The 24,436-nt window shown below is 34.7% G+C and overlaps 1 protein-coding gene across 9 annotated transcripts in view; it reads left to right on the forward strand.

Moving 5' to 3' along the window:
- Positions 1 to 24,436, forward strand: part of LOC118258840 (neurabin-1-like) — a 122,727-nt gene that overhangs the window by 95,159 nt on the left and 3,132 nt on the right. For 4 of the 9 annotated variants that reach the window (XM_035567935.2, XM_035567944.2, XM_050711385.1 and 1 more), the window contains 10 exons: positions 2,542 to 2,771; positions 4,876 to 4,972; positions 5,053 to 5,242; positions 6,054 to 6,205; positions 8,060 to 8,393; positions 12,012 to 12,096; positions 13,175 to 13,246; positions 13,811 to 14,006; positions 19,401 to 19,517; positions 24,123 to 24,311. In XM_035567935.2, the coding sequence (XP_035423828.1) occupies positions 2,542 to 2,771; positions 4,876 to 4,972; positions 5,053 to 5,242; positions 6,054 to 6,205; positions 8,060 to 8,393; positions 12,012 to 12,096; positions 13,175 to 13,246; positions 13,811 to 14,006; positions 19,401 to 19,517; positions 24,123 to 24,311 (1,662 nt within the window). The remainder of the gene's footprint in view (positions 1 to 2,541; positions 2,772 to 4,875; positions 4,973 to 5,052; positions 5,243 to 6,053; positions 6,206 to 8,059; positions 8,394 to 12,011; positions 12,097 to 13,174; positions 13,247 to 13,810; positions 14,007 to 19,400; positions 19,518 to 24,122; positions 24,312 to 24,436) is intronic. The other 5 variants (XM_035567965.2, XM_035567960.2, XM_035567982.2 and 2 more) reach the window with 3 other exon arrangements.

Raw genomic sequence — 24,436 nt, forward strand, 5'->3', positions numbered from 1 at the left:
AATGCTTCAGTATTATGGCTTAAAGTAAAACTGCATTTAGCTGAGTGCAATATGAAACAAGTTCCCAAACAAATACAAGAACATTTTTAGTGGAGAGAACTTACCTGGGTATAGATTTGGCAGACAGTGCCTAACTTTGTTACCAGAAAGCTATATCTGTTACCTTCTTTCCCTCCCTCAAGTTTCTGACCAGCTTTGGGGAGAGAATTTCTTACAACTTTTTTTTCAGTGAGGATTGGTTCAACACTTCTGGCTTATCTGAGAAAGCATTTCTTGTTCATTTTGCCACCTTTTTCACTGATGGAGATCTGTGCGTGGCCTTTTTCTAGAAATATTTGCTGTTGATGTGCAGCTGCTTTTATTCATTTCCCTTCCATGTTCCCTTGGCAAGAAACATGTACCATAAGACAAGTAACAGCATGTTGGGAGAGGGCAGCAGGAGACAGGGAAAGGATAATGCTTGAGACTGCAATAATTTTGGATAACAGTATCTATTGTGGTTTTTCCTGCACACTGCAAACATTTAGAGCTCTGGGTATAAAGAGACAAGGCAGCTATAACTTCTTTGTTTTCTTATGGTAGTTCTAATTTTGCTTTCTGACAGTGTTCTTTCTTGCTGTATTATTGACGTTTGACCCACTGGATTGCTAAAACTGATAAAAACGTTGGCGTTAATACAACTTATTGCCTCATTTTTGTAATTCGAGAAATTCTTGGTCCTTTCAACATCTCTGTTCCATCAGCAGGTGATCTTAACTAGTTTCAAAAGCAGGGATTTCTTAAGTGTATGTAGTGTTCCCTAAGGAGGAGGCATGGACAAACTAGGCAGCGTCCTGCCTGCTCATTGCTCGAAGGCCCAGAGAACTTCACATAGGTTAACATTGCATGTTATAACGTGACTGCTGTTAGTCTGAAGGGCACCCATTTCATTCCTTTGTTGAGGGAATGGTTATTTTTCTTGTTCATTAGCTTCAGGAAAGCAATCCATGGGTATATCATAACTTGTTAGGAAGACCTTGTCTCCCTGTCTTACTAAAGTACCAGGAAAGACCTACTGTTCTCATTAGCTTTATTAAACAAGCTGTTGGTAACAAAGTAGTAGCACAGGGAACTTGTCTTTATATGAGCTAAAATTCTGTAACTTCGTTTGCCTTTGAAGGTAGAAAATGAAAATGTCTGCAAGCTGAGATGTTTAGGTCTTTATGTCCAATATAATCTAAGAAATACATTTTCAAATACATAGAAGAGCATATTCACTGCTAAAAAGCATTTTTGGGGGAAAGTTGTGATTCTCACCGTTGGGATTGCCATATTGATTGCCACAAAACACAAGAAAACTGTGAGGTTCAGTACTAAAAGCCATAACAAAATTTAATTTCAATGCCTGCATTACTTCCAAAAACAGAATTTTAAAAAGCACTATTTATCATAATTCAAGTTAGCATACTTACAGAAATGGCATTTTGACGTGCGGAATCTCTGTTCGGAAGGAACTGTTCTGGAGAGTTTAGAGAATTTTGGATGCTTGCAGTTTTCTGCAGAACAATCCACCTATTAATGGTAAATGAATTTATTTTGTGTGCAGAGGACACCGCTACAAGGTAGAGGCTTCCTTAGCTAGCAGTCGGATAACCCTAGGTAGTCAAATGAGCATATTTTTTGTTGTTTGTTTGTGTTTATTGTTCTTTTGCTTGTTTGGTTTTTTAAGGGACAATATCTCTGTTCTTTTAAATTGTAAAGTTTCAACATGACTAGGGTGTTTTTAAACCAAAGAGACAAAACTTCCTGTAATATTTTAAAAAGAACACAATGTTTAACTGTCACACTTGCTAAAGTTAACTAGAAGAAACGCTTATGTGGAATCCAGTCTTCCTTTTGATTTTGTGCTCCTGTGCTTTGAGAGAGTTTAAGGAATCCTTTCATTCCAACTCCGTATATTTCCATTACAGTGTCTTGGAAGCCTGTATCAGCAAATAGTAAAGAGGAGGAAAAAGCTATCTTAATCAGATAATCCTGCCTGTTTCTTTAGTAGGAAAAAATGCTATAATTTCTGTATATTTTCTTTATATGGTTGGTGGCATCTCTGTGAACAGATTTGCTTTCTTTGGCTTAAAAGCTGTTTATAAGTACACAGTCTAAGGCAAATTGAAAGGTTAACAGTAAGCAAAGACTGGCTCACTACTGTGTCAAAATAGGTCTCTCCAGAGGTATTTAGAGATGGTGAGATATTTAACATGTCAATGTAAGAAACAATAAAGATTTTATTCATTATTTCTCTTTTAAAAGGAAGCAATGCTAATAAGGAAGTAATAAAAGACCCCTGAGATTGAGTTCTAAAACATACTTGTATTAGCAAGGGTTGGAAGAGTTGATACAATTAAGTATCAACTTTAAACTTTAAAACTTTAAAACTTGAAAAGTTCGGTGTCTTGTTTTAATACTACTGATAAGTATGTAATTGTTTTTAGCTATTCTCTACTAAACATACTTTTTATTTCATAGTTTAGTTTACATTAATTTCTTACATCTTAATCTTTTCAGTTAAAAATTGTTGAAGCAGAAAAAGCTGAATGGAAATTAAATCGAACCCAACTTCAGCAAAACCTAGAGGAAAACAAAGAGAAAATTAAAAAGTTAGAGACTTACTGGTTGGAAGCTCAGAGTTTATGCAAAACGGTGAATGAGCATCTTAAAGAAACTCAAGAACAATATGATGCCCTTGAAAAGAAATATAACAAGGCCAAGAAATTGCTCAAAGATTACCAACAAAAGTAAGTAACTATTTCTTGCTTGTGTATTTTGTACATTATGGGGGAAAAATTGACAACAATATGTAGAGTTGTGATTTGCTTAACACACTCTGTTTCATTTGACAGAGTTTAGGGAAGCAGTGGCCTGTACACGCTGAATTCTTCCATACCTTAAGTCAACTTCTGGAAAGGTTCTTCAGAAATTTTGCTGCTGCTTTTGATTTTAAACTTAGAAAAAATTATACTTTAATAACAAATTCTTAAAAGAACGTAGTTGAGAAACTGTAATGCATCTGTACTTTTGATAGGACTATGTTGAAATTTTGACATGAAATACTTGGCGGTACCTTTTACTGTTTGTGAAAACACTCTCATCTAGCTTTGACCAACCTTAATGTTACAGACAGGGTAGGTGTCAAAGGATATAAAATGATTTTTTGTTACTGTCCTGTGACCTAGTATTCGTGATTTTAGCAATTACCATGCTTGTGATTTTTTTATTTTTTAATAGCTTTAACAATGTGATTCTGATTGTATATTTCTCCTTGGACTTCTGTCTCACTATACTGAATTATGGGACATAAGTTGAATTGATTTTGTTTGCTGCTTAATTCTGTACAACAGTGTCTTCATTTGTTGAAAAGGTGAGACCATATGTGAGAGAGGAAACCAGGAAGAGCAAGGGATAGTCTCAGAACAAGGCTTTGGGATACCACCCTAGAAATATGTTTCTCTCTTCCCCAAGCAAGCTATTAAAATTGTATGTGCGTGGGTTTATGGTTAGTACTCCATGATGAAGGCCTTTTTATTACTCAGTGTACTATCTGGTACTATCCCTTTAAAAATATTCTGTTAGATTTTGTGTGTTTATATTATCAAAAAAAAATATTACTAAGTCCAGCAAGTTGTTTAGGTAAGAGCCACATCTTAGCAAGGAGCTATGTTTTGTGGGGGCAGAAAACAGAATTCTGCAAAAAACTAGGAGTTTGGAATATCTGTCTAACTCCTCAAAATCACATCATGATAGCAGTGTCTTCAATCCACTAACAGTTTTTTTTTTAGGTAGAGATACTGTTTCTTATTAGATGCACTAATGTAAGACTTGAATACTGTGTCATGCAGTTGTCTACTTGTTTTACCTTCTTTGCTCTTATCTAAATGAGTTAATGGCAAAATACTTACAGAAGTATCTTGATAATACAGAATGCTACTGTTGCTTTTAGTTATTACAGTAAATATATAATTCTCCAGTCCCAATTTCTCTACTTGCTACTTATTTTTAGAGACAGTTGGGATTTTCTGCTCTGTCGTCCACATCCAGAACCATTACTTTCTACAGTGCATTTTTATGCTATTTGGTCTCCTTTCTACTCTCCTCTCAAGCTTATACACATGGAAGTTCAAAAGTGCTAACATGCTAGTTTTCATTTCCTTGCTGTTCAGTGAATTCCCGTTACTGCTCTGACTGTCCTTGAAGCTTCTGCATGTTGTTTAGATGTTCTACACCTATTTTATCTTTTTGTACATTATTCTGTCTACCTTGCAGGAAAAAGTAGCCTTTATTTTTGTTTTTATTTCCTGCTGGTAATCATTGTTCCATTGTTCTGTAAAACCTATCATTGCAATTTCTCTAGGATGAACCAAGTAGAAACTTAAAATATTATTTTCTTTTACAAAAAAAAATCTACCATAGCTTATGGAAGCAAAAGACTATTTTCACAGCAATAGGCAGTATGTGTGTATCTTTGTGGAAGTGAATAAGATCTAATGATTAGAGTTCTGTATATGTTTGATATTTTAAATGTATACACAATTTGCTTGCAATTTTTTAAAGGTAGAGAAATCGATGAAACTTTTAGAAGGTGTTGTAATACATCCTTCTTTCAGCCCAGAGTAAATTACAGCATCATAATTGATATTTTTTTACCGAAGAACATAAATATAAATACATGGACTGTTTTGTGACATTACAAGATTAATGAGTAACAGTTACACATTGCAGATTGATTTTTCAAAATGCTTACTAACAGAAAGCTTTTTAGTAACTACAACTGTGTATATTTTCTATATTTTTCTATATTTCTGCATATTAGTGTTTCATATATATAAGTATTTCTTTCACCAGAGAAATGGAATTTATGAAGAAAGAGGAGGATCATTCAAGGGTACTTGAAGAGAGAGATCAGAAGTATGCAGAACAGCTGAAAATACATCAGGAAAAGGTAACGCAGTATTATATTTAGAACTACCTGAGAATGCAATAGTTTATTTCTATCTTGCTTCTAAATATTAATTCTTGCAGATTACAGAGCTTGAAAATAAACTAAAAGTATATGAAAGAATGCCATATATGTTTGGAGGTGGCAGTTTATTGGAAGATGTCTGTCAAAATGCAGGCCAGTATAATGAGCAGTCAAAGATAAGAGAAGAAAATGAAAAAGAAACAGAATCAGTAGAGGAAAGACTAAATTCTTCAGAGATGTTAATTTCTGGTAAGTAGGTATAGGATCTTTGATTTGCTTTTTACTAAAGTTAGAAAGCATTAATGTGTGTGGCATTTTTTTTCCTTTTTTTTCCTTTTTTTTTTTTTTTTTTAGTTAAGTGTTATTTCTTATCCACTAGATAAATGGTTGGCCTGAGACAGTATGGATATTTTTGTTTTAAGTTCCTCACCGTTTTCAGTATTTCTTAAATGCTGTGGGGAAGGAGATAGATGGGGACGTGGCTATCTTTACTTTTCCTCAGGTTCTGTATTAGCAAAATCAATAACATTAATGAGACTAAAACACTTGAGATACATCAGCTGAAGTCACATTCACCTTAAACTGTGATTTACACCAAAACTTGCTATGATTTATTTATATATTTTTAAGTCTTACAGTGATATTATGCCAGCATGTTATCAAGTATCAGGTGGTGGTTCACATGAGAAGTATCTTTTAAAAGGATATGGTTGATGCTCATGGACTTCATAAAGGATCTCTGTCTTAAAGATAGGAAAGTGTATTTTGGGCATAAAAAATTCTCATCAATTTGAGAATCAAATTGAGTATTCAAGCCATAATACAAATCTTTTTTTTTCTTTATTAGATAAAGAAAAAGAAGAAATTGGGCGGAAATTTAATTCAAATTAGCAGTTGTTATCAATATATGTTGAAATATTGTAGTATCGTATAAACAGGATTGTCATATAGTAATGATTAGCTGGTGGAATAATTCTGATTTAGCATCTGAATATTCTTATGGAATGTGGGTTGGAGAACTCACCTAATATTTTTTTAAAGGAGTACATATTTGTTGCAGATTTTGATGCTTTTGTTGGGGATACTCCCAGGTTAGACACCAGTGCCCACAAAGCAAAAGCTCAGCTTGCTTTGAAAGTAAAACGCCAGCCACCTTCTCGATCAAAGCTGAAAGAATCTCTTGGTGCTGGACAACAGGCTGCAAATCTACAGGTACCATTATGAGTAAATAATTTGGCGTTCAAAAGCCTGAATGTGTATTCAGTTTTATCTGTATTCGCAATTTTAAGTGTTGCCCATGCTTCATTCAGATTGTGCCAAAGCATCAGATTTTTATGCTGTACCAAGTGGAATGCCCTATTCAGGTTCACAAATGCAATCGTAAGCATGTGGAACATGCTTATCTATCTTGTAATTTCTTCATCTGAAACAAGTTAGTTACCAATATTCTTCAAAAACTAAGCATTTCTGAAATGCTTCATTATTCCATAAATAATCACTTGTCTACAACAAAACATAGCAGTAAAATGCCCATTTGTTGCACTTCTGTCTAGACTTATATTGCCAATGATGCAATCTAACAATAGTTACCTTCTTCCCCTGTTTCTATTCATACTTGTACAATGGTTGACTATTCTCAGCATGTTTTTTTTTCATTCATAACTGCATGGATATAGAACTTCTCTGAGAAGTTTGCATTGGTGGTGTCATCCTTCTTGCATCTTTCCGTTATGGAATACTATAACTTCGATCAACTGAGTTGAGGTAGTTGTAGAGGAAAAAAAGATCTTGATTAATGACTTCAGATAAGTGGCTGCAGGATCATAATTAGCCTATCTTTAAATTCCAAAGTTCCCAGAGCTTTTCTTAGCAGTATGAGGAAAAAGGCATCTGAGTAGACTTCCTATTGAATGCTTCTCAGTTTCACTGTATCTGTGCTGTGCTCCTCTCCATATGGCCACGTACACCTTGTTCCCTGTTCTAGAGGTGGAATTCCCTGGAAATTAGCTAATTTAAATCTTGTGCATTACTTAACTTTCAACATAGCCTTTTTTTTTTTTTTGACTCCTTTGTTTAATTTAAACTTGGGAAATTTTTTTGCAATTTCATGAGCTTTTGATACTTGATTTTATTGTCTTCGTATTTTCATGAAAATATATAGCAGCAGTCTAACTCTATTTGAGAAAGCTGCGAGTTAGAATTCATAAACCTTGTTCTAGGATATAAGTTGGTATTATGATATACCAGTGAATATATCATTGATAGCTCTTAAGATCTCTAGCTGTATTTTTTTTCCTGTTCATTTTTCTGGTAGCAGTATAGAAAACCAGTAAAGTTAACTTGTGGTATGCTTCTATTCTAATTTTCTCCGATGTAAGCTGACGTTAAGGTCCATATCTGTGTTCTTCCTTAATATGGCCGTTCCATGACAAGTCTATCAACATTATGTATTACTATCATGATTAAATCCTTATCCTCATGTCGGGTGTTATAGCCCATGAAATTCTATTTGAAGTAGATTCTGGACATCAGCAATTAGCCTTCTTTAGCAGAGCAAGAAAAAGATAAGTTAAAAAAAAAAGATACTGGTTCACGAGCATATGCAGTCTTGTAGAGTTTTTAATGTGAAAACCAGAAATGTGATTTTTGATGAAAGACGTGAGGGGAGAAAACAGTTGAAGAAATGAGTTATGTAACAGAAAGCCTGTCTCAGAGGTAGAAGATTGAACTACTTGGTCTGAAACGATTTTAAAAAGTGGTTGCATTTAATTGGAATAGCCAAGATTTACCAGAATTTTTCTAAGTTGTCCAGATGATGATGATTAATTAGGATGAGCAAGAGCTATATGATTCTATATAGGGCTGGACAAGGGAAAGCCTGTAAAATCAGCTTTGTGTGATTTAGATTATATGTGCAAATAATTAAGTTAAAATTTTAACTGTTTGGTATTTTCTGAACTGAGAAAGTTTACATGTAACATAGCACATCCTTACATCCTGGTAAAAGATCAGATTTTAAATGATTTATATGTCATGCTTATAAAATGACTTTTAAATTTGTTGAAGGATGAGGATTCAGAAGATCCTATTCTCAACAGAGAAGCTTCTGCTGCATACATAACACAGACCTTAGAAATAAGTGAAAAATTAACTCTGCCCCACTTGGATGACATAAATCGAAAAAGTGAAAAGCCTGAACAAAGAGAAAGCACAGAAAGTCCATTAGAGTCAAGCCCTTCTGCTTCCACACACTCTTCTCCAGTACACAAACCAAACAACGAAAACAGCACAACCACCACTCATTCACCTCCTCCTGAAGAGATGGCTCCAAATTCTCCGCAAGGGTATACCAAGAATATTAAGCAAAGAGAAGCAAAAGGGAAAGGAAAAGAGACCAGGGGTAAGATCTGAAGTTTTATTATCATTTTAATCCTTTGGAGTTAAAATATTATGGTTTTAGATATAAATGATTATTAAACAATAAGATACTTTGCTAGACTTTGCTAGAAAAGGAACTGACTACTAATTACCTGATTTTGAAACCAACTGTTAACTCTTCAGGAAAGTCTGAAGTTAGCAAAAATGTATACAAGTGCATTGCATTATATTTTTAGGTGAGTTGGCGTTAGATGTAATGAAATGAGCAAAGTGCTTAAAATGGCTCAAAAGAGGAAAAAGTGCTAATGACAGTAATTATAAATGGCAGTCTCCCCCGTATAGGACTCAAACCCAGATATTTGTAAAAATGAAACAAACCAGGCCCTTGAGGGCACAATTTGCAAGTTTTTAACACCTTTGAAATTAAAACTGTGCTTGCTTACAAGTAATGTCATGCTTAAGCCCTCCAATGTGGACATAAAGCTGATAACTTTCTGTTGTCAGCTCTACCTGCAGTATGAATTTGTTTACTGTGGCTTGCATTTGCTGTCTAGTCAGTTCCTCTTCCTTGAGAAGAATATCAGTTGATAGCAAATAGCAGCTTTGGAAATGGAGCCACATACCTGACCTCTCTGCCAAGACACTAGAGAAGTAATGTCATCCGTGTTTGAAAAGATGTTTGTGAGAGAATAGTCAATAGCTCTACTGAGTCAAATATACATTGATGAAAAATGCTGGGAGCAAAACCCCTCAAATGTCTGGAAATCTGGTTTAAGACATTCCTGTCATGCTTGGAAAGATGTTCTGACTGGCATCCATTCAGATCTCAAAAGTTTCCCACATTTTCACTAAGGTTTAGAATTTATTTTTTAGCCTATTTTTATATACGTATTTATCAAGCAACATCAGTGTACTATTCTTCATATAGACAGAAAGTAATATTGTTTTGAATATTTAAATCTCCAGAAAATATTAGCCCAGCATTAATGAACTCCTCAAGTTTTAATAAATTCTCTGTCTCATTTTTTCATGGGAACACTTTTATTGCTTTGGCTACTGAAATTCTTTATTTGGGTCTTATGCTTAGAATACTTGCTTTAAGCCTCATTTCTTAAAGGTATTCAAGAATCTTGACTAGTATTTGTATTGTTTTCTGATTATCACTCTGAAAATTTCAAATATCAGAATAGCCCAAACTAAAATACAAATTTAAACAATCTACAAACATGTATTTTTATGTACACTGCTGTAGGAAAAAGGTCTGTTTTTCTTATAGGGTGAGCAGTCGTGATTGCATAGCAGATGCATTACATATTTATTACATGAGCAAAGGAAAGCAAAGTGTTTCACAGATTGTAACTGAAAGTTCCTTTTTAAGTGTATTTTGGTATTTCAAGAAGACAGACAACTTCACATTTTTGAAGTCTTATCTAAAAGGTGGCTATGGAATAAATGCTATTTCAATTAAACAGTTACAGAAAGGAATAGATATGAGACAGCTAATAGATATGGTAACAGCTCAAACCTGTAAATCTGGACTCTAAGTGGTTGCTTTGACATAAGCAAGAGTTGAGCTCAGTCACAGACTGGGGATAATCAATGAAGGTCCTAACATATTTCTGCAAAACACTAGCATCATAAGTGGCAATGTCTCTGATAGCAGGTTTGACTGATTTCCAATTCCCAGGAAAATTCAATGTTGGCTTTGCATTTCCAGATATGATCCTGATGTCTACATTTGATTTTCAACTTTGTGGGAATTACTGCATTGTTCATCTTGTTCTCTTGTTTCTCACTAGGAAGAGATGAAAGGGGCTATGATCAGCTTAGTCACTACTCACCACTATTTGATAGAAATATTTGGCTTTTCTGTCATAAATAATTGAAAAAGGGATCAGATAACATTTAAAATGCTTTATGTTTTACTTTAGTCAGCTAGGACAGGTTATAAATGCAGTCTTTTGACTCTAAAATTGCTCTCCAGATTGACTCTAAATTGCTGTCTTTTCAATACAGCTCAGACAAACCTTTCTTTTAATACCTTAAATAAATACCCTTTCTTTTAATAACAACAGGATCTGTTATACTTTCCTTATTCTATACCTCTGTAAAGTCTTAATTAGAAGTAGTCTCTATGCTAGCTTCTGTTTTGTTTTTTTTTTTAAAAAGTCTTCTCAAAGTATGTACCTGATATGTGATTTTGCTTTCTTTTCTACTTAACCATAATTATGTGTAGTCGTGGGGTATAAATTTAATTGTGATGGCCAAGGCATTGTAAACATTTTCTCAAAATTGGCAGAGTCCCTGGAAAAGCTAATTAATGCAGTACATCAGGGATGAGGATTAGTATTGAAAGTTCTTTGTACGTAAAATGACACTAAATGCTACTTTCTGCAAGATTGTTGCTTTCTAATGCTATTAAAATGTCTACCTAATGTTTCATTGAAATAACCCTTTCTATTATCTTCTCCTCCATTTATATATCAGTCTGTATTTTAACCTATTGTATTTCACTTTAGAAATTACCTCTTTTCTTAAAATATTACCTCTGTAGAGAGTAGTGGATACACATGTTCAATATAAAAACATTTTACAGATTCATTCTTCTGTTTTTATATTGAAGATGACAGGAAAAATAAGCAATTTAACTGGCATTTATAAATTTTTGGATGTTACATGTTTAGAGAGAGGTTAACTAAATGGAGAAAGTTCTGTTGTTGGTAAGAAACTACTGAATAGATAAGAAAAAAAAAAGGAAAGAGAAAAAAATCGTGGCCATTCAGCATGCAAACTTTAGGGTAACCTTAAAGCTGTTGGGGGTGAAGAGAAGTTGCTACCGATTTTGTGTAGGAGACCTATTTTTTTTTTTATTTTTATGACCCAGGAAGGCATATACGTGCATTACTTTCTACATTTTTCATGTTGTTTTTTTAGTTGTGTTTTTCTTTTTTTTAATAGAAGACAGAGCTTAAAACTTACATTGTCTCACAAAAACTATACTGTATCTTTTTCATAGGCAGCAAAATTATGAAAAATGTCAGTTGTTTAAAAAAAATCTAGTATTCTGAGAGTTTAAAAGGAAGTACATTCAGGACTTGCAATAATCTGTCAAAATCCATGGGAGGAGGTAGTATTACACTTAAGTTTGTCACTTTGTTTCACTTAATAATTGAGTAGTTAGAATTGAACCTGCTCCCTCTGGTGAAAAATTAGATCCTAATAGGTTGTATTCCAGTTCTGTAAATACCGCGGTCTTGGAGGAGCTTCAAAGTCATGATTATCTCTACAATATGCACAGATAGTATACTATTTCCAAGAAACTCAGCTTGTTAGGATCTGTCTGCTCTCCAGGTTCTGGCTATTGTGCTGGTCAGGTATGCTTTCTGTAGCTAGCAGCACGCACATATAGCTCAAGTTCCAAGGAGCTAGCCTGGACAAGCTACTAAACCAGGGTGAGGGGGAAAAATGCAAAAGGAATATCTTATAACACTGAAGCATAATAAATAAAGGACAATTAAATGCTGTAAACACATTGTTACTCAGGTTTTAGGATCTTTCTTAGTTAGAAGCATCTTCATAAGTATGTGAAACTTGCAAGTACTTTTAGAATAACATTTTTATTTTTTACCCCTCTGAAAAGCAGAAGAAAAGAAAAATGAAGACAAAACAGAAGCAAATGAAGGAACATCATCAGGGAAGTCCAAGAGGCGATTTCCAGATTTTGGGTAAGATTTTGTGTACATTTGGAAATAAATGGTTTTCAGTGTTGCTTTTGGAGAATATCATGTTTTCTGAATACAAACTGCTGAGAAAATCCTGTAATGCTGCTTGATAGCAACATTATTGGACAGAGTGTTTTCATCTTGAAACTATAGTGTTACATTCATGTTTCTAACATGCTTTCATTTTATTTATCTATATTTTTTCCCTCAAAGAATTTCTTGTGGTTTTTCAGTTTTCATCCGAATACAGGATTTCTCTAGGAGTTAATGGTGTTTTATTCTTATATTTGCAAATCCATGTGTAGTTTCGTGCCAAAATGTTTTTGGAGACTTCAATGCTATGTCCTGCTGGCTTTACAGTCTGAAATAGATGCCTGTCTTGCCTTGATTCCTTCTACAATAAAGGTGTCATTACATAGGGTTTGTCTACAGTAGCTGCTTACTCTACTGCTCCTTGGAAGCAGGCAGCAATGATGAGTGAATTTTTGAATTTCATTTAGGTTATGAGAATTGGGAACAGGTTAAAACAAAAGAGCAAGCTGCATTTTATGTCATGACCGAACTCTGGGGATTTGAGGAAAGAATTGCTAAATTTTACAACAAGTCATGCTCCTTCTGAACCAGTTAGAAAGCTTGTCGAAGCCAGTTAACATAAAAAGACTGAGATTAGTACTACAACAAATAAATCATAATATAGGTCATAAAAATGACTTATTACACACACATACGGAGTCAAGGTAATAACTTAGTTCAAGTCGCTCTACATATGCACATAGCAATAAAATTGTGTTCTTCGTCTTGGTTGTATCCACTGGATGTTAAGTTTCTTTGGCATTTTCTATATTTATCTTAGTTATTTGTGTTTTTTGAAAGGAATTTTCAGAATTCTAATGTGATTTTTAGATAAAATTTGAATGACAATACTTTTTTAATTGCTTGCATAATCTACAAAATCAAGTTCTGTGTAGCAACACAAATGTGGCTTCTGGTTACTGTGAAAACTGAAAAAACTTGCTCGCTGATAAAAATGTTACACTATGTAAATGTAAACCCTATATGAAAACTGTGTTTTCCACTTTAGTGGATTGCGGAAATCTGGGGGCAAGGGCAAGAAACAAGAAAAAGAAAATCTAAGAGGTTCGCTGGATAGCAGGTATTTGTTTCGTTTTGTTATCTTTGTTTAATAAATACATGCAACACTTCTAAAATTTTTAACCCAAGGATTTCTTTGAAATTGTCATTAGTGTTTGACCTTGAAGTACGTTCAAGTACAACAGTGGCAAATTCTGTGAAAATTAATATAACAATGTGGAGATGAGCTTCTAATTTCATGAAATAAGAAAAATAAATGGAGTAGTATAGAAGAATCAGTAAAGCGGAGTAAACCAAAGAGGAAAGAGTAAAGCAGAGCACATTTTGAAGTGACTCGTGAGACTTTTTAATATTTTACCTAGGAAAATGAATGTTGAGTACATTAAATTGGCAAATATTTGGAACTGTCATTTTATGAAATATTGCAAAAGCTCTTAAATTTGTGTTAATAACCAAATTATTTTGCATGGATATTCAAAGGTAAGTAACAGTTTTTATTTTAAATATCAACAATGCTGTGAAACAGGTGCAAATGAGTATTATGTGTTGCTGCTGTTTTGTGTTCTTTGTTTTGTTTTGTTTTGTTTTTAAACAATTTAAAAACAATTCAATCTACTGATTTCAGAGGTTCTCGAGAACTGTTGGATGACTCTGGCAACAATCTATCCGCATCAGATTCAGATTCTCCTGTTCCTACTTGTATGCCTTTCTCGTGGTTTGGAGACAGTCACAAGGAGCCTCAGATTTCTAGTAGTAGTCTGCACTTTCCTCAGAGTGGACAGGACAGTTGCGAACATGGTCAAGAGAAGAACAGAAGCAAGGTAAAGATGACTAATTTGTGCTTTGAATATTTAAGTGTTGCATCTTGACAAAGTGAAACTGTAGTGCTTACTTAATATGTGGAAGCTTGGTGACTTACACCTAGATGACATCACCTCTTACAAACATGGCTGCAGAAGCTTGAGACTTTACAGGTCTCACAAGCAGAGACTGTGTCAGTATTCCCATTTCTTACCATTCAAGCATCAGTGGAGGCAGTTCAGGCTGAAGTAGGCTTCTAAGGAATGATCACAGGACAGGTTTAATAACGGGCTTTATAGTGCTAAAAGTGATGCTAGCTTTAGGACAGTGTAATTTACCACAAAGTGTAATTTTAAAAGCCAAATCTGTTTACCCTGTAAACATGAGAAAACAGTGTAATACTTGGAGGAAGTGTACTTAAGTAGAGGCCAGCTCCCCAGGCAGTTGGCCAATCAGTTTTTACCATACTGGTGTGTCAGGATTGAGTACCAGACAGGTGGATGAAGAGAGCGTCCTTTTTCTAAAGTATTGAAACCTGAGAGGAACAGCTATAGAACACACTCTTAAGTTAGAGCCCTTTTACCAGATTTTAAGAGTGAGACTTAACAGTTCAGTCTGTAACCATAAAGATCCCGTTTTTATAGTTTAAACTATTTGGAAGAAAAGCTACTTTGGTGAAAAGTTTACTGAAACCTTCAATAACGTCCCAGTTTTGTAGCTTTGTTTACCTGTTGGCAGTATTAGAATTAAAATTTACATGAAGAAATGCCTGCAAACAGTGTGTGTGCTGTCAAAATATTTTGTTGAAACTGAAGACACAGTCTTACTGAGTTACCTTTATTCTTATTTCCTTTGGATTTTGTCAGATTCAAAATTGTAATTATCTGAGTAACCTCACAAACTAAGTTTATTCTTAAGTTTCACACTTCTTATTCACTCTGGTTATCTAAAATACTCTTTAACTTTTTCCTCTTTATATGTGTTGTTATAGAGAAATGAGATACAAATCTAGAAGAGAAATTTGCCGGGCTGTAGTTTGTGAAGTTGCTGATGTTTCGCATAGATGGCAGATAACAAGTTGGTCTTTCATGTCCAGATGCTGAGTGCACTAGAATACTGTTAGAATATGTTTTTAAAATTACCATCTATTTCCTTAGTGTGAATTTACAGTGGCTGTCAGAGGATTAAGCTGTATGGCTACATAGTGTATGACTCTGCAAAAAAATATAAAAAGTCATTTTAGAACCACACAGTATCTTGCTATCCTGTAGGAATTTAACAGTAGGAACTTCTTAATCCCTGAAGTAGAATTGTCCTTTACAGTACACTGTTCAGTGTGTGTGTGTGTGCATGTGACTTGGGTATTTACAGTTCCTGCATTGTTTGCTTCTTTTGAAGCATGTACTAGCAAAAAGATGCTTCCATAAATAAGCCAAATATGTTGGTATAGGAAGATTCATGTTGAAGGGGAGTTCTTAATAGGCTGTAGCAAAGCTAACTGGATGTCTGTCTACACAGAACGCATCTCTTGAGGTTTAGCTTTCAAAGAGTCATTGGCTCAGAGGAGATCATTCTTCACCTCTTCATTCCTCCTTTTCTTCATTTCTCCTTTCTGTCTGATTCAAGTAATTGTGCAAAGCATCATAAAAATCCCACTGCTGCATTTCTACTTTAAGTACCCTTTAAACTATTTACATCGGCACTTTTGTTCGCACTCAAAAAATATAGATCTTACTGGATTGGGTCCTCTTTCTTCCTTTCCACACTGCCCTTAATTAATACCCTTTTCTTCCTCATCTCTGTATACTTTATCCAAATCATCCATTATCATTTAAACCTTCCAGCTAGTTTCTTGCCTGCTATTTTATTTTTTGCCTCCTTCTCATGCTCCAGTATGTAATTGCTGCTCACTGCTCTTTTCTTTTCCTTAGCGCCAGTTGCAAACCAGCAGCTGCAGTAATATAGTAGTCTTGAGCTATGTCTGCTTTGTAAGATGATAGAAAGCCGACCCTGTTAAAGAACAGATATGTCATATATTAATTGATCCTAAAATCATAATCAGTTTCTCTGACGTCAGGCTGTTTGTACTTTGCAACATGTGAGAGCTTGTTTTAAAAGCTGGTAATATAGATACTGCTTGGAATGACTTGTCTTTGTAGCTCTCAACCTGCTTTTGAGTGTTGTTTGCACTACAATACCAAGGTTTTGGCTGGTTAACCTCCTTGTGGAAAGACTTTAGAACTGAGAAAGAAATCTGCCTGAGCACTCAGCAATGATTTTTTTTACTAAGACAACAGTAGGGACAAAATCATCTTTGTAGAATTTAAGGAAACAATATGCCTTTTATTGATATTAATGTTTTCTGCTTTGATGTCCATAGTATCGCACATAATCAGGTGAAAGCACTTTTTAAAGAACTGGTAAAAGTAGAAACCCCGAGATTAAGATTTTGTTATGTAAAAATCTTTAATGACATAAAGTCATTGGCATTGTGTCTAATTTCTGTATTAGTGTTTTAATATTGATAGTGTAAGGACTGCAATTATATTTTTAAGTTTCCTGTTTGTGGAATTTGCCTCTTAAAATTTCTGCATTTAGGAGGATTTTGTTTTGTTAAAATGATGCTAAAGTTAGTCTTAAAAACATAGTTTTGTGAAATAACAAATCGACTTCTTGTTGCTTGTGAAATGTAGAAGAAACTAAAATTCTGTGATCTGATGGCGCACTATTTAGCTTCACAAGATCTCTAAATTACACGCTTCTTATATCCCTGTACATAATCTGCCCCTTGATTTCATCCCGTTCTCTGATTCAGTACCAATACGTATATTCTGTTCACATTCTTTACTCTTCCAGAGCATTACTTATCTTCTGTAAATTAGTATGCAGTGTTTTGGTTCTATAGCAATGAGGAACTCTGTGGAGTAAATTATTTATATCCCAGTATCTTGGGGTTAGGACCTGCAAAACTTCCTCTGTCCAAATTCTCTTTGAGAATCAAAAATCTTTGCAACTGGCTCTAAAACCTTAAAAGAAAATTACTTGTTTAAGCTAAATAGGGGCAGAGGAGGAGAAAACATTACAACTGGTGCTGAGATACTTTATTCTGGTTATGTTTTCTTCATCATTTTTTCTCTGTTCTCATTAAATGTTTAGGTTCTAATATTACAGTTTTGTTTCTGAATTTTTCCCAATTGCTCTGCAAGGAAGTTGTGAGGGAAGTTAAAAGAAAAGCTCCATAGTAGCTTTTTCTCATTGAAATTAGTTGAGAACAGCTTGATGGACAAAATATTCTCTTGTTTCTGATAATACTTTTCACATATAGAACTGATGTAATTAAATTTTATTTACATTATTAAATTTTAATTACATTAGTTACTGTAATTAATGAAATAATCTATACAGCAGATAAATTAAGAGATAGCAAACACCATTTTTCAGTCATGTAGAATACCACTCTTGATGAAAAGATAGCAGGAAAATTCAAATTGTGTTTTAGTTTGGTTTTGTTTGTGGTGGTTGTTTGTTTGTTTTAAGAGTGGAAGTGTGTATCGGTAGTTTAGGGTAATACAGAGAAAAGATCAAGTAACCACCCCCAAAACAAAAATAGAATAATCTAGAAAATTCAGAATTAAGGTTAAACTGAAATCAGAACACAAATACAGAGGTGGTTAATGAAGACAATTGCAAAAACAGTTCCTTTTATAGGAGCATAAGTTACTGACAGAAAATCAAATAAAAAAACTTTCAACTAAAAAATCAACTTCACCTGGGATCTCAGATTATGTATGCATATAAAGATATGGTATGGCACCTTCACAAAGTATAGTTGATTAGAGACTTCAAAAGTAAAGATAAATAATTGCTTACTCGTTGTAGACAGCAAAGACCAGTATTGAGAAATGCATTTTAAGACAGTAAAAGTATGTGGCGTGCTTTTGGCAAAATAATTTTTCAGTCATTAAAGAAAAATAAGGTAGAGGTCAGGATCTGGGTCGGAGATGGAGTCAGTCAAATCAGAAAACATTCTGCAAAACGTGTTAGTTTTCTTTAGAAGGATTTTCTCACCAAACCTGTTGTGAAGTTTTCAGGTGTAGCATCCGTTTTTTCATAGCCTTCAGCTGGAGTCCCAGGCTGGTCCGATGACCTGCCTGAGGCCATATGACAAGTGGCTGCTGGCAGAGTTTGAACACAGAGCCTGCTGCTATTAGATGCCAAGGCATATAGATGCAGTCTTTAAACAGAGACTAAGTGTGATAACTGAATGTAAATGGTAAAGGCCATGAAGATTTTTACATTCTTTCAATGGGATAGTTCTTACATTGGTTGCATTTCTAACCTGAATTTTACTGTTGCGTACATTTTAACTGTTTTAATTGTAATTTTATTCCATTATAAAAAGGTGATACTTGTTAAAATCTTTATTTCTGAAGTATTTCCTATTTTGAAAATAATTTATGTAGATTGTCAAGCTGCATAATTGCTGTGGATTTACAGTAAAGACATCTGAGTAATTGTTTAACTTTTAAAAACGTTCAGCTTTAAAGTGTTTTACAATACTTAGTATTTTAACTCTGAAGATTTAATTTAGCTTGAAACAATCTACTATAAAAATACTTCTAAAGATATTTTACATCTATATAGTAGTTTGCATATCAAGGTAATTTTCAGATGATGTGAACCTGTGTCTCAAATGCAGACACCTCAAAATTGAAGCTGTTAAAATGAACAGCAACACAATACAGTATCTTAAATCAGAATTTAAAGTTCAGGGGAAGCTAATAGATTCTGTCCGTAGGCAAGCTCTGCATTCTCTGTTCATGAACCAATTTAAACCTTGATCTGTAAACTGCCAAAAGTTCCTTGCTACTCCAATTGTCATTGTATGTCAGGCAAAGACAGGGTGTTTGTTCCACTGTCCATTACAGTGGGCAAATATGAAATCTAAATCTTAATGACCATAAACAGTTAGAACTTCTATCTCATTCAGAACAGCACCTTCTGAAGCATGTCCATGGTGCTCATTAGGTTTCACTTGAATACAAACCCACCATGAATTAATTCCACTAACTAAATCTTAAATTGCTTCTCCCTGAGTGTGGTATGCCTACTGAAAATGTAACTGTGTGTATTTCCTTATGTACTTCTATATAACTTCAGGTTATGACTGATTCTCTATACAAGGTGCTCTTATTGGGGACATTGCATTAAATTTGTTGTTGTATTTTTGAATTCAGAAGTTTAACAAAAACTCGTCTGAAGGTGGATGCAGTGAGTACATTTCACGTGTGATCTACAGATAATGACTGAGTCATAGTATTTATTTTCCAAAAATCACAATTACTAGGATATCACCTTGTGATCTGCTTTTCCAAGGAGTGAGTTAATAAAACATTATTTCCACTTGTTTGCAGAGTAGAATTGTCATAGATGATACATACCATAGCAAGCCAAGTTGTGAACTTTCAGGGTTAGTGACAGAACCAAATCTGTCAGGTCGTTCACACACTTTAACCTTCTCTTCAAATGAGGTGAGTTTCAAAGTGTGTATATGTGTCTTGTTTATGTTGTTGTTCACCCTACAGCATGTTTAATAGAACCAGAATTGTTTAACATGAAACTTGATGGTTCTTTCTATATTTTAATATTGAAGAACACAGTAAAGAATCCTAAGCCATTATTGAACTAAGAGCATGGACTGGAAGGTGCCATATTAGGCTTTGTGTTCTTATCCTCATTGTATTGCAAAAAATGGAATGAACTCTGAATGATCAAATTGCAGATTTCAATTTTAAATATAAAACAATTCTGTTCCACAAATTTCAAGTAACTTCCTGGGTGAATGAAAACTGCAGCGTTTTTGACCTTGCCCTGACATCAGTGCAGGTTTGTGGAGAACTAACTCCTTGCCTACAGCTGAAACCTGAAATCAACACTTTGGTAACATTCTCATGTATTTCCTCACTCAGTGTTTTACTGATAGCTATCTTTATAAATTAAATGCCTTATAGACTAGGAGTTGTTAAAAGCTGAATGTAGTCATCTTCCAGAAATGAGTTAGAAAGCTAGCCAAATTGGTAGTGATAATGTTTGAAGGAAAAAAAAAAATAAGGTGGTTAATAAATGAGAGAGGTTGTTACTAGCTATCTTAAACAAGGCTTTGGTGAAAATCGTAAATATTCTGGTAAGACTGTTCTAACTTTCTACATATTACAAGTAATACTATAAATATGCGGCATTGAAATTATAGAACTAGTTTACAAGTTTCTCACTGATTTTTTGGTGATGACAGTCATTTCTAATGAAAACTGGGGTAACCCCAGTTAATACATACCATCATTTCAAGTGTTTCCTGCAATTTTTTGAGGTTAGCGGATGAAATATGTTTCTAAAACTTTAAAGCAATATAAATTATAAGATCTTAACAAAGCTGAATATCTTCATGAATGCTGTTACTTGATCAGTGTTACAACTTTCAATAAACTTCTGGATCACAAACTCCATCAAAAGTTACGTCTATGCATGTGTGAAGTGGCAATTAAGCCTTTTTTTTGTCACAGATGAGTTTGATTCTAGTTTGTCTCTAGTATGTATGTAGCTTACGCATATGAGCAATGGAAGGTGGTTTGGTTTTTTTTTTTTGCATCTTTTCAGTAACTATAGTGATTATCAGTGTCACTTCTGAGCATAATAATGAGCTGGTTTCCCTTTTGGAAAGGCAATGTGTGCAAAGCAAAAGAGTTTTTGTTTTGTTTTAGTAGTAGTAGTACAGTACACTGAGGTTTAGAAGGGGAAAAAAAGTAACCAATCTTATATCAACTTCGGATTTTTCAAATCTTTAACTTAAGCCATTCACAGGTGGAATTTCTACCTGGTGCATGTTGTTTGGATGGATTCCTAAATATCCAACAGGGATCATGCCAGTGTAGCAACCTCTGCTTTCAGATGAACAGGCTACTGCATGCTGCCCTACAGATCTTGGAATTGTTAAAAGGCTAGAAATGGAGGAGAGCAGCAGTGAAGAATCTGCCTCTGCTGAGCAGATGCTCTCAGCAGTTTGGGGAAGTGACTGAGTGGTGGTGAGAGTTAGGCTGTTAGCAGCCAGCTAGTTAGAGCAAAGACACCCCAACTCACAGTTGTTTGGCAAGCTATCTGGTAACCCTTCTCACACTTGTAAAGTTTTTTCTCTCTTCAATGGTGAGATGGCATTTGTTTTTTTTCTTGGTTTGTATATTCTTGTCTTTAGAGCCTTGAGTGTGTCTGGCCTTACTTGCCTTCTGAATGACCAATATTTTTATGCAGAGGAGCACTCTGTTCTCTCATGCTTCCATTCCTCACAAGTAGTTTTAGTTCTGCTTTCAGAATTTGAGGTTCATCTTGCGTGTGTGTGTTCATGAGCTCTGGAAGGGAAACAATTTGGCAGGGGGCAGAAATGTAGAGGTGTTAGTTAATGACCAATAAGCTTTACTCAAAAAATCAATATTCTTCATCTTATTCTTCCATACTTTTCATATTCCTGTTTATATTCCTAAAAAGTTACAACTGTGCTTTTCCCTTGTGCAGTAGGGAAAAAATCAAATTATACAGGATTAAATGTCTCCTTTCCTCCCTCGCTTCTCTGAGGAGATGTCTAAGTGTTTTAATGCAGATTTGAGGTTTTGGTACAGCTTTTAATTGTGTTAGTGCTGTGTCTTTACTAACATGAAATAAAGAGGACTTTGCTAGCAACTGTTAGGCTGAAAGCCTAGCTGGAACTAGCATAGTCTGGAGAACTCCTCTGTGGTACAGGCTGCTTGCTGCTCCAAACCGTGCTGCATGGAGGATCTGATATAGAGAGCTCCCCCTGCATTCTGTAGGGGACCGCATTCACCTGGTGAAAGGGATGAATCTGGGCCTCCTTGTTTAACAGGAATAGACCTTTGAGTACTGATACTCTGAAATTACAGAAGTGAAATTGCATGGCTAGCACAGAGTAAATAAAATTTTAAGCTACTGAGTGAATTCCAACAGGAATAAAACATTTAAAACATTTTTCAGTGTATATACAATTTTTATCCTTTGCAGATAAAAACTTTGGCAATATTTTAGTACTTTCTTGCTGCTGATAGACCACACAATACTCAGGTACAGGTCAAATGTGAAGTGTAAAAATTTTCTAGTTTTTGTGTATTTTCACAATCACTTGCTAGTATGAGACAGAAGAAGTTACCACAACATCATGATTTAAAGTAAATGGACATTTTCAAATTCCTCTTGTACATCCTGTTGTACACTGTTTATACAGTGAATCTTCTTTCTCTGTGCCAAGTACCCCAAGCTTGGTAGCTTGGATAGAAAACTAGCTGTGCCCCAGTTTTCATGACAGAAGTGCTGTACAGAACACTTCAAGCAAAACCTTCTTTAAAGTCCTTGGATGTTTTGTAAAAATTGCTGTTCTTCTTTTGCACGTCAGGAAGGCCAATGTGTCCACATTTGTTATGTCTACATTCACATTTTAATTAGGATTAGGAGTTCAGTTTTGAAGCAAATCTCCTGATTTGTCCCCACTTGCCTTACTTCGCTTCACCTTTGGAGATCAAATCAGAGGCTTCTACAATGTTCCCAATGCATTTCAACTGCTAGTGGCCATTGAATCTGTGAGACCAGATTAGAGCTATTCTGAAGTAAAAATAAATAAATAAATAAATAAAACCTTTGGAATGCATGTAGTATAGATATTAGGACTTCAGCATAAACTGTTCTGCTCTACGAATTTGTTCCTGTGTATCTGCACTACCTCCTAATATAACCACTCTCCTTTTGTTTCACAGACCATGGAAAGCAAAAGTGTTTCTAATTATGTGCAGCCCTCTGATCCACCTGAAATTTAAAAATGTATTTGTACGTAGTGAGATGTATGTGCCATTTTGCACTCTCAGATCCATTTTACTGTATGATCAGACCACGTGACAGACCTAAGTCTCACCATCTTTCATGTAATTACTGGAATTATTTTGTTGTATTCAATCAACTCTCCAAGGGAGCTGGATTTTGTGACATCCCTCCGATTTTGAAGCTGTAGTTAGCTGTTCACCTGAAACCTACAGGGTCACATCTCAAATCTCTTAGTAGAAAGATGCTTATTTCCATGTTTCCTGTTTACAAATGATGTGTAAGGCTCACTGGAAAATGTGGGCATACTTTCAGGTGTTTTACAAATACATTTGATAACTTGTGGAAGCTGCCTAATGGAGCAGTCCACAACTCTAAATGCAGCCTGTACTCACTCGTGAGCTAGTGAGAGATCATTTTGGATAGTTAATAACACTTCAACTCTGATGTTACTCCAATTCAAGTCTCACACTAGAATTTCTTCTGTAGGGATATTAAACTCTGTTTTATGTATCTTTTCTTTTGTGATGAAGTAATAGAGAGCTTCAGGACTAACAGCACTACCTTTCTCCCCTTAGAAGCCAACTGAAATTGAAGCTGGGAGCTTCAAAAGCTCTGTGAGCTGGAGAAGTGTAGTATTAGTGGAAAGCTACAAGGTCTTCTCAAAACGCCTTCTACTGGGCAGACCCCTTAAATTGTTGACACGATGGGATCAGATGAAAGAATAAACTGTCCTTGCTTCTGAGGAATGCAACAAATTTACTAAAACTATACCTAGAACTGTTGGCAGATTTCTTGAACGCTAGAATCACTTTTAATTTGAATTTCCTTAATAACAATAATCGATAATACAGCTGAAGTGCTACTCGATTCTTCTTGACGCTATGTAAGGCAGTATCTAATATTAGGATTGAGCTACCTCATCTGACTGACTGATTGAGGAAGCTTGTTTGTTGTTTGGATACATCAAATTTAATCATATATTTTGCTATTTTTTGATAACGGTTTTCATGAAGATGTAATTTATTAGAAAAAAAAGTTTGTTTTCTATTTCAGACTTACTTTGTGTTGAGTGTTGCCGTAGTGTCCTTTTTGTTTATAGCAAACTCCTAGGCAAATTGACTATAAACTGTGATCTCAAGAACTTTAAGTCCTTTTGGATCTAGAGTGTGTTTAAAAATGCATTTTGTTACCCAGATTCAATTGACAACTAGAATGCAGCACAAGTAAAATATTGCTTACAGTGTCTTTTCTCAATTGGCTAGGCATTAGATGATGAATTTACAACAACAGGAAAACAAAATCAATGGCACAATAGACCTATTTCTGAATGGACCACCCAGCAAGTATGCCACTGGCTAATGGGAATGAACATGGAGCAGTATATTACGGAGTTCACAGCTATGAACATAGATGGCCAGCAGTTAATGCAACTCGACAGTGAGAAGTTAAAGGTATGTGAATATCCCAGGATAGACTTGTATCTGTATAATTTTCACTGCATATTCAGATTATTTTTTAATCACAGAGTCTGTTTTTATGATTTTTAAGGGTATTTTGCTTTTGAAATACTTAGAGA

The sequence above is a fragment of the Cygnus atratus genome, chromosome 6 (genome assembly GCF_013377495.2).
Source record: "Cygnus atratus isolate AKBS03 ecotype Queensland, Australia chromosome 6, CAtr_DNAZoo_HiC_assembly, whole genome shotgun sequence".
NCBI lineage: Eukaryota > Metazoa > Chordata > Aves > Anseriformes > Anatidae > Cygnus > Cygnus atratus.